Genomic DNA, 11579 nt, shown 5'->3' with positions numbered 1-11579 from the left:
ATTAATATATGTCATTTACAGCCATCAGTACACCCCGTCCAACAAAAATAAAGAAATAAATAAATAAATAAAAGAGAACATATTACCTAGAAAAATAAAATGAATCTTGTGATGTGAAAAACAAATTAACCAATGACTTCATATGGTTGCTTACCAATAGTTTGAGTTTGGTTGGTCCAATATGTAACTAAATTGGACCGGTCTAGGGTGAACTTTGCTTCTAGCTTGGGCAAGCTAATCCAATGCAAACATAAGTCCAAATCTTAGAACATCACATGTATTTCCACAACAAGCTTCCAATTCATAAACCTAGGTCAAAGCATGGTGTAGATTCGTGATCAGAATCCTATTCAAATGCAATCCTATCAAGCCCAATCCAATCTAACCTAACTTAATTGCTTTCATGGTCGAAAAATTTGAGATCCTGCTACTTTTGCTTAAAAGAGAACATAATAGCTAGAAAAGTAAATTGAATTTTGTGATATCACAAACAAATTGAGCAATGACTTCATTTTGTTTCTCACCAATAGTTTGAGTTTGGTTGGCCCAACATCTAAACCAAATTGGATCAGTCTAGGGCGAACTTTATTTTTAAGTTAGAAGCTTGGCTAACTCAACCCAATCCAAATCGAAGTTCAAATCTTATAACATTGCTCAATTCATAAACCTATCTCAAAGAAAAATGGAGACTTATGCTCAAAATCCAATTCCAAATGCAACCCTACCAAAACCCGGTCCAACCCAACCTAACCTAACTGTTTTCGAGTTAGTTTTGCTTATGGATAACTGACCTCTTTCTTGAGCAAGTTACAATTAATTACTGCTAATATATTGTTGATCAGGATCGGACTTCAATTGATTCTCAACTCTATTTAACTTGTGGGTTTCATTTTCTTGTTTACCATGATCTATGATCCAATCTTAGCTTGGTTAGCTCACAGCCTGGTCCAAGCGTGACCACCAGCACTACAAGATTCTTTTGAGAGCATTGTCTGCCATTTTCTTGCCCACCTTCAAATCCTTGGCCACCATTTCCTATTCTCCTGTGAGACATGAGTTATGACCAAGCTTCCACATCATTGGGGTAACGTACAAAGTAGTTAAAATCCACAGCATGGATTCATGCATCGTCCCGGGGGAAGTAACGTATAGGAGCGCACGTGTCGCTATCCCATCACCTTCTCGTCTCTTTCCTTTTTGCGGCACGTGCTTGGTGTCCCCACGAGCTTCCTTGCGTGCCCGGTTTGCCATGGAAGTGTCTAACTTGTCGTCTTCTTTGTAAGATCTTCAATTAGCTTTTTTTCTTTTTTCATTCAATAATATCTTTGTATAGTTATTTTCATATACTAAAGCTAATGATCCTCCATTTATGCATCATTGGATTAATCTTTGCATGCGCAGTGTGCATGAGAGGAGCTTGGCCAAGCCAAAAACCATGCTAATTTCCTTCTTTTATTAGAAATACATTCTCACAAAACTTTTATTTGCTGTTACATAATAAAAATAATATAATGATAGATGTATTGGTTTTAAGTGAAGGGCTTCAGATCCAGCATGCACTTGCCTCCCATTCCTTTTTTTTCATTTAAAAATGCAATATGAGAGGCTTCGAAATCCAATTCGAACACGTTGAGCATTAGGATTTTCTGTTGTATAATATATAAAACTCTATTATTTAGAATGTATAGTTTTTTTTAAAAAAAATCGGCATTATACCATTATAGTAATTGCTATAGGATTGATGCACCTAGCTAGTTGCCTCTAAATTGCAGTAAAGACACAGGATCTTAGGGTCATTTAATAGAGAATTTATATAATGTTATTTTCATCAAATTAGTGGAAAATACTATTCTAGGTCAATCTCATGTCAAGTATTTTATCTATTTAATCATAGTGTCAATTATAGTACGCTAATCATCAAAAGTTGCACGTGGAAAATCTATAAAAAAGCCAAACTTTTTTTTAATCCATTTTTAAGTAGTAGAATCCAATAACTATTAGTTCTCCTCCCAAAGAAGACTTCTAATGTTTTGACTTTCCTGTAAAGACAACAATTGTCTATTCATTAGAACAGTTGCAAAAAGAATAATTTTTAAGAGAAAGTATTATAGATTGAGTTATAGCATAATTGTTGCACTCACCCTAAAAGTTTCAGCCTTCAAACATTAGAAAGTGTTTCCTTCCATGTTGTCTAGATAAGTAATTCCTAGAAAGTGCCTCTCTTGTTTTTCGAAGCTAAAATAAAGAGATAGACCAAATACTATTGCTTGCATGGAAACAATTTCAGCAATTTCATTGCTTTTGGTTCTTTAGTTCAAAAATAAAATTAAAAAAAAAGACTCCTCTGCTTTGATATAATTATGTAAATAAGATGAGTGTATGGTTTTATGGAAACTCACTAGCTTAGCTTAGCTTAACCTTTTCATCCAACACTCCCCATATGTAAATGCCTGACTTGACCAAACTCTTCTTCATCAACCTAGCCCAGTGAACACCTAAATGCTGCTAGGAGGTCAAGCATTATAAAGACCAAATAAATTATAATGGTAATAACAACAACGACACTAAACAACAACAATGATGACATGAACGATGATAACAAGAACAACTGTACAAGACTTTTGCACCAAGAAAGATGGTGAGTAGCTTATAAGGGCCTACACTACCACCTTCCAGAATACTGATCGCAATTGTTTTGACAAATTAACCTCGAGATACTTTGAGTTAGTGTGTGTATATATATATATATATATATATATATATATATATGTTGGAAGCCACGATGCATCCAGTTCTATCTATTATTATTAGACATTATCCAGGGCTGCCCAATCCTCAGGCGACTTAGGCGATCGCCTAAGGCTCCGGCCCAAAGAAGGCCCACCGCAGAAAAGGCCTTAAAAACAAAATGGAAAGAAAAAAAATCTTCTTGTGAGTTTGCCTTAGTCCGACCCACTGCAGAAAAGATCTCTAAAGCAAAATGACCTTAGACCTCCAAATATATTGAGCCGCTCCTGGCATTATCCATTCATTCTCCCACCCACCAATACATACATGCACGCGCGCGCGCACAAAACTATCAGGCAAACCAATGGCAAGGGGCAATTACATAAGTTCATTCGTTCGACCATTGGCAAATTTTCCAAGAAAAAAAAAAAACCCTTCAAGCCAGGAAATTCACGAGCCAGAAAAATCATTCTTATGGGTAGCAACAAATCCATTGTTACTATACATCCCTACATGATAAACAATATAAATATTACTCATAAAAAACAGACAAACACTATGAATATTTGCATCCCCTTTCATTGTAAGATATGGTATAAATAACTTGCTTTGTTTAATCCTAGAGCCTAAAGTAATGAACAATATATGCAGTACTATATGATTTAGGGAATTGACTTACCAATTCAAACCTCGTCGTCAATATATTTTTTATTGAAAATAAATGCCTCCCATCCAATTCAATCTCTTGATTGTTTCCATGCACGATTTCATTAAACTATGGCTATAAAAGGAAAATATATGGTCCTCTCCATCACTATCAATGTGTATATATATCCCCAATTGGAGTGCCCAAATAAGGAACAATTGACCACCAAATTAAGCAAATATGATAACCTCTTCAATCGTTGACTTGGCTGGTGAAAATTCATCCTCATGCTCCTATCTTTTGTATGTAAGCTCCTTTTTTTTATGGGGGGATTGGAAACTTTTAGCTTTTTTTTTCTGATACCTTAAATGCATTGTTACTCAATAATCAATATGAACATCCATTCTGCAAGATCTTCATGATAACTTCAATTGTGCATTCATCAGTAAATACCGCACTAAACAACCATTTCTATTAATTAACAAAGAAACCACTATGTGTTTGCTGGAGATCATCTTTCCATTATCTTTAATTAGATTTTTTTTGAGAAATCCATTTTTCTAGAATTAGTGAATGATCACAACGACGCTCATTTCTTCTCCCACCAGCATGGTCAGAGAAAGAGAGAGAGAGAGAGAGAGAGAGAGAGAGAGAGAGAGAGAGAGAGAGAGAGAGGGAGGAAGAGAATCCTCATGCAACTTATAAAAAATGTTGAGATATTACTTCATACCTACGTGATAAACAATATGAATATTTATTTTCTTTTTTTATTCAAGCATAGGCTCTATAAACAGTTTTTTACATCGTAGCAAACTTTATATATAATGCAACTAATCATATAATTTGGTCTATTGATTGTTCAACTCAATGCTCACGGTCAACATAATCCCCAATGATCAAGCAATGTCTACCATCCAATCCAATCCTTTATTGTTCATTTCTTTTTTTGTTGTTGTTGATATACTTTAATTGTTCTCATGAACGTTCTCATGCAAGTACAGATTAAAGAAGGAAAGGAAAAATCACCTTCAAACTACCCACAACTTGTAGCCTCCACCGGTCCTTGGATGGTGGGACCCCCTCCGCACGGGCTTATGTTTGTAAGTTCCTTTGGATAATTCATGAGGCTCTTAATTCATTGGGAAGCTTCCTATAGTCCTTCCTCAGAAGTTAGAAGTCCAACGCTTCCAGATGGTCCAAAGGACCACCTCACCCTACCTACCTATGCATTTAGATGGCATACAGGGCCTATGGGTCCCATGATGTGAGGAGGAGCCTAAGCCCAGGTTATGAAAACCTGTCCTTGTTCTCTGAATCTGCTGCACATCAAAGTGCAGGTAGGCTTGCTGCCTAACATCAAAGAACCAAGAGATGGCACATCTCATGGGTATCCAACCCGAATGAAGTAGGTTTTTCCCATCCATAATAGATCTAGGGCAGATATGGATGATGGTAAAAATCTACCTGAATTTAACCTAAATATATCTATCTTCATAAATCTCCTCCCAAAGACAAAAAAAAATAATTGATTTATATATAAAAATATAATTTTTTATAATTTTATCTAATCCGCTCTGTTCAATCCGTTCTGTTTAATTTTACCTGCCCTGGCCTGCCTCGAGACTACCGGCCCCATGCAGCCCTGTGGCAAGTATAGGGCGAGTGTGGGTAATAGCCTATCCGACCCATACCCAACCCGTTACCATTCCTAAAGAACCTTCTTATCAAAAATATTGACATGCTAATGATTTTGGATTAAGGAGACCACCTCCTATACGAGTCCTTCATTGGCTATAAGGTTTGTGCCTACTAAAATCGATAGCTTTAAGCTGCATTGCCCAACCTTTAGGTCGATCTTGTTCGGCCTAAGTCTAGTTCCAGTCTTTTTTTATGGTGAAATAGGTGGACCCTAGCTGAATGATTCTGATTTTGATAATGCTAGCTTGGATCTAGGTTCATAGTTATGAAATGGAGAAGTAGGATAAGATCAAAATAAAATTAAAAGTGATCCTTACATGACTCAACTATATTAAAGGTGCGAATGACATGCTTAGATTAGTTTTGGCTACCTAGTTTCCAGTTCATTAGGATGGTCAAACCTTGAATTCAGCCAATTTACGCCCCTTAAGTTCTCTTGTACAGTGATTCAGATTGTTGCTCACAATATAAGTTGTGTGTCAACCTTTACCCAAGAGGTAGTAAGAAATACTTGGACCACTTGCAGCCACGTTTATGGATTGTGACAAGGAGCTTTTTCTTGTTCCTATTCTTTTTTATAGTCGTCAAGCTTAATAGTGCAAGCATTATAAAGTTGCAAATATCATGTGACAAAAATGATACAAGGGGAGCGGACCTTCTCTAATGCTATCCTTTTATTACCATAGAGTGATCAAAATGTGTCCAAAGTAAATGACATTGGTCTGATTCCGGGTCCAACTTTTATCTCATATCAACCAACTTCTCTAATAAACATACTAATTAAAGAGAACTTCTATTCCTCATTAGCATCAGTGTCAAATCCCAACCTATTTTTTTCGATTATGAGTTTTACCTAGAATAATTTTTATAGATACAGTGATAGTGGAGATCATATTTGGATGTCTATCCAGATCATTCTACAGTTGTAGATATTGTTTATATCATTATAGCGAAGGTTCGTAGAAGTTAGGAAGCTATTCGCATTTTGCTTGATGCTCTTCTTTCAAACCGAAAGGTGATGAAAAAAATAAGTTGGTTTTTTCAACTGAATGATAATTTTATTGTGTTGCGATAGAGACAACTAGATCAATGAGCATGAAGGAACAAGATGGAAAAAATAGACATTTGATTGGCAGTCATATAGGAATTCTAAGGAAACAATGGAGATACCCCAATCAGCTTCACTAACACTAGAGAAGGTCAAGAGCGAGCAGGACCCATTTTGTGGAAGACTTCCTGTTCCACCTTTCCATTCTTCTATGTCAAGGGGATCTGTATCTGGCCTAATTCTACCATTGTTGTAATAATGATGGTTGGATTTGGGAGATTTGTGATTTTTTGTTTTTTTGTCCCTTCTATTAAAGCTATGGCATCTGAATTTGGAATTTGCTTGCATACTTAGCCTTCTCAACAAAGAAAAGCTATGGTTTCTTGCAGGAATTAATGAAAGGGACATGCAATATGCTGCCAAATAAGCTTGATATATATTCCTATGCTAGAATCGTGTTCAGATTTCCCCAGCAGGATTGCTGGAATCTTGTCAATTTTTTTCTCCGGAAGAATGTCTACCAGTAATACGAACATTGGAGGTCTAGCCGACCAATTAGGTTCAAATCACTAATGGTTAATTGGCATCCAGATCATTTTTTTCACCCACTCCAAGCTATGTGTTTAGGTAAACAAATGTAGCTTCCCTACTTTTGACGTAGGACGCATAATCATATTGCTTGATTTCACGCACTATCAATTGTAGAACTCCCACCAAGTATGGAAAAGTTTTCAAAAATAAAATTTTGAGTAAATTCCAAAAATCCTCCTGAGACTAAAGATAAATTGTAGTTATACCCAATATTTTCAAAAATCTTTGTTTGTCCTCCTGAGATTTATTTTTATCCGACACTTTAGCCTATAATTTAATAAAAACTTTAAATGGGACCCAAATGCCATAGAAAAATTTTAAAGATAACCAAAATAACCTTAAGTAATATAACAACCACCTAATGATATAAAAAAAATGTATGTATCATTCTCCCAAGTTAAAAATTCAACCTTGTACATGAGGTAAACGATTTTACTAGCATAGTTAATTAACTAGATGAAAGTATAGGTTTTACAAACTATTGAATGTAAGTGTAATAAATGTAAATTTCAAAGAGACTTTTGTAATTTACTCTAAAATTTGAGTATAAAACAATTTTTTCTCATGTGATTTTTGGTGAACTAGGCTTAAGGCGAACGATGAAAAAGGTTCTAGGTTTGAAACTTGAAAGGTCCCAAGTAATAAACAACTATTACTCGCACGCACATAAGTAATTGATGTTTGTCTAGCAAAATAAACAACTAAAACAGCTATATGTCCAATGGCAAACTTGTTGTGTTCCACCAAGAACCAAACACCCAATGTATAAAGATGCATCGTAAATAAAATAGTTTAGTTGTCGAGCCCAATGTATGCCGTCAAACTTATTTTCTGACCATCTGAGCTTAAACTTTGGAAAATATAAAACAATTTTTTCGGCACTATATTATGGGACTCTATAGCAGATCTTCCAACTAAATTGTCGAACATTTTGTTTTCCTATTTCCATATATGCATTTATCTCCAATTGGTTTAATTTAGCTGTTTTGCTTAAAAAAAATCAATAATGTAAATGAAACTCAACATACTCGGCCAAACATACCAGCCCATAAAAAAGTTACTTCCTTTAATTTGCACTGTCATTAAGCCTGTCTTCCAAAACACCACACCACAGTGTGGAGAATACCTTTCTTGATCCTTGTTGCGTACCAAAGTATCCACTCTGATAAAAATATGATACATATACAAATACAGTTAAAAATGTCAAAAAACACTATATAACGAAAAGCACTAGACATCCCTATTTTTTTCATCTATAAATGGTTTTCTGAATGATTGGCGATGAAAAAATCACTTAATTTACAGCTCCGTTTGTCTCCCTACGTGGCTCTTCAGTTGAGCCGAAAGCCCCAAAAGCTCTTGAGATCAGCGCCCACCGCATGCCTCTGACCTGGGCGCCGTCTTAGATTGACGCACGTGCTTTTTTAGCCATCCATGGGGGCCCATTTCCCAGCCCGCCTGGGGCCCACGCCAACACCCTCCCTCCAACCGAACGCTACGTCACCCCTTTGTCTCCATTCCCCTCCAAAACCCTCCCTCGTTCGAGTATAAGATGGGCCGGGCATCGGACATCTCCACTAGGGAACGGAGAGTTCCAAACTAGCTTTAAACTAGTAGTGGTAGAAGCACAAGAAGAACCGCCCTTGGCTCTTCCCCACAATGGATTCCTCCTTCTTTTACCCCCTAAGCTCTCAACGCTCGCCGGAATCCTCCGCGGGTTCGCCGGAGTGCTTCCCGTGGGGCCACAGGCTCTTCTACTCTGAGCAAGAGGCCCTCCCTTTCGATGTGAATGACTCCGAGGAGATGCTCCTGCTCGACATGCTCGCGAAGGCCCCTGCCAAGGCCTCGTCGTCGTCGGATGCCAGCGACTCGAATTCGATCCAGCCCAAGGAAGAGGAGGTGGACTCGAAGAGCAAGGCAGGGCATGGCGCCAAAGAGCAGAGCTACAGAGGGGTGAGGCGGAGGCCGTGGGGGAAATTCGCTGCGGAGATTCGCGACTCGACTCGGCATGGCATCCGGGTGTGGCTGGGAACCTTCGATAGCGCGGAAGCTGCGGCCTTGGCCTACGACCAGGCTGCGTTCTCGATGAGGGGGTCGATGGCGGTATTGAATTTTCCGGTGGAGCGAGTCCGGGAGTCGCTGCGGGGGATGAAGTACGGGGAGGAGGACGGGGTGTCGCCGGTGGTGGCGCTGAAGAGGAGACACTCCATGAGGAGGAAGTCGACGGGGAGGAAGGGGAAGGGGAGGGAGGTGAGGATAGAGAGTGTGGTGGAGTTGGAGGACTTGGGGGCAGAGTACTTGGAGGAGCTCTTAAAGCAGTCAGAGGTCGCCGGCCCTTGGTGAAGCATGAACCACTTCAATTCTCATGACTTTGTTCTCTTTGTTTTTAATTCCTTTCTTGTTTTCTTCCTTCTTTCTTTCCTTCCTTTTTTTTCTCTCTCTGTTTTTTTTTTGAAGGGAAAATGGGGTAGAAAACTCCCCTTCTTGTTTCCTTCTTAAAATTGTTCAATCTAGGGGAGCTTTCTTTTCTTTTTGACTCTCTGGATGGCAAGATTGTAATAGTAAGAGATTTTGGGATCTTACTTCTTCCTAATCCAATCAATTAGCTGTTTTTAATGTAAAGTGAAGAGTTTCTACTGATAGATTCTGGATTATTTTGTTTGTCTCAATCACATTAGAAAGAGAATGTGTGGTTGAGCACATCCCAGCCCTTTGAAGGGATTGATGCACATATTATTGGTAGAATACAAACTAAAATTTTGAGCACCATGAGATGGACAACTACACCAGATGCCTCAAATTAATATTCAGAATTTAATGGTAAATAATATATGGAAATTTTACAACAAAAAGTTAGATTCAGCCGACTTTATAGAATGATCTTTTATATTGTTTCTAGCCAGGTCATCAAATCAAGCTCATTTAAAATATAGGGTTAGCTTTGCTCAGACCCAGTCCATTGACATCCCAAATACTGCCTCCTTTTGTTGATCTTTACCTTGCAAACGGTACAGATTACATGCCAACAACTGTTGCTTGAGTTGGTTGACACCCTCCCTTAAGGGCTTACCCTGGAGATCCACAGTTCAATTCCTGGATATTATTATGAAGATATTCATGTAGATTATTTATAAACAACCCCAACTATAAGGGGAATCTGAACCAAATATGCACTCAGCAAAGGGAATTTTCTGATAGAGCTCGAGATAAAAAATCGAAAAGAAAATATTCTAGAAAAAATAGCTAAGATAGGCTGCTTATCTTAATCTAGTAGGCCAAATATATTTGAGATACCAATACATTGCATTGTTAGTGGCTACATTTTTGCAGGGCCAGAGGTGGTGTATGTAGGCCTTTTCTTATGTCCAAAAATTTTAATAATAACGATGATAATGACAACAAAGATGAGATGATGACGTGAGAGAGAGAGAGAGAAAGAGACCTTTGATTGGAGTAGTTTTCTAGCATCCAAATACAAGCCAAATGCTACTTGTGCTGGCCCATCTATTAACAGTGCAACTTCCACATCCAAAGGGGGTTAGATGCATTAGATACTGACATCAGCATCCTAAAGCAATCACCTCAATTACCACATTTCTAGGCTTGGAAAATTCCTCTGCTCAGGGATGTAGACTTATGTATACATCAAAGCTTCCAAGAAATATGGGAAGCATTAATCTTGCAACCAACTTTCTCCATCAAGATGAGTAATTGTCATATAATGACCTATCGAAGACACAGGGCTACCTTGAGAAAAGTGCAGCATGGGAGAGGGACGGAGAGAGAAAAGTCTCACCAAATTAACTTACCCAAACCAAACTAATAAGTGATGCACTAGCGAAAACTCGAACCTAAGGCCTTGTAAACATTGAGGAATCGCCAAATTCACAACAATACCTATAAATTAGTTTCCCATTTATACAACTTCCAAATATGATTTCATCACTTGGTAAAGGTACCGTAGATTGTAAACATTGTAGTTTATGCAGACCTACATAGAAATAGTTCTATTCTTACAATAAAAGTGGAGGGTAGTTTTTCCTTTTTATATGCAAATAAATTTTTAAATGATGATTATCAAATCAAATATTAGCCAAAATAAATTTAAAAAATTTAGTATTTTCACTAAAAAGGGCATATAAAATTAGAAGTTCTTGTTTCAGAAAAGGAGCAGAGCCCGACTTCATCAAGAGGATGAAGCAAAAGTACAAAAACCGGTCCATTGAAAGCCACCATAAGAAAGGCAGAAGCAATTACATGGATGAGGGATGGATGAGGGAGAGAAAGAAGAGCTAAGAAAACATAATAGACAATTTCATAGCCAACTTGTGGAACCAAGGGGTATTCTTTGAGGTAACAAGAAGTTCACAGGATTTGATAAGCCAAGCAGTAGCTGCCAAGAGAATTGCTTGTCCAGAAAGATGCGGTTGCTGCCTTCCAAAGGGTCCAACAAGCAGCAAGGACAAGAGAATCCTAAGCCTTCTTAAGCAGCAGAGGTGAAGTAGTCTTCTCCGGTAGTCTAAAGCTATCTTAGCACGGTGCATTGGCATCTTCCTGAGTCTCTAAGCAGAACTGAAAGAGATCATAACTTGTCTGATATTACGTCCCGAGCCTATCACTCAAGTTGGGCAACTAATGCAACTACATATTTTCTAGGGCAAGACTCGAGAGAATATACAAAATCTATAGATTAAATACAATCTCAGCATTACTGTACAATATATACAATTCAAAATAAAATAAAATAATTCCATTATTAAAAGTAATAAAGTTATCTAATTATAAATTTTAATTATTTAACTGGTATCAGTGATGCTTGAATTTTTTTCTTTTCTCATCAGTAATCCGAGATCATAACCGAATACTAAG

General features: G+C 37.6%; 1 protein-coding gene across 1 annotated transcript; it reads left to right on the top strand.

Annotated features, from left to right (window-relative positions):
- The first annotated feature begins 8272 nt into the window (after positions 1–8272).
- LOC103703576 (ethylene-response factor C3-like) lies at positions 8273–9352 on the top strand. Its single transcript, XM_008786486.5, has one exon. It carries the CDS (start codon positions 8370–8372, stop codon positions 9051–9053), a length of 684 nt encoding a protein of 227 aa, XP_008784708.1. The 5' UTR covers positions 8273–8369; the 3' UTR covers positions 9054–9352.
- The last annotated feature ends 2227 nt before the right edge of the window (positions 9353–11579 follow it).

Source organism: Phoenix dactylifera, chromosome 6 (genome assembly GCF_051530095.1).
Source record: "Phoenix dactylifera cultivar Ajwa chromosome 6, Ajwa_hap1_PhDact_Kaust_v1.1, whole genome shotgun sequence".
Classification (NCBI taxonomy): domain Eukaryota; kingdom Viridiplantae; phylum Streptophyta; class Magnoliopsida; order Arecales; family Arecaceae; genus Phoenix; species Phoenix dactylifera.
The sequence above is the reverse complement of the archived record's forward strand: the minus strand, read 5'-3'. Positions and strand labels throughout refer to the sequence as shown.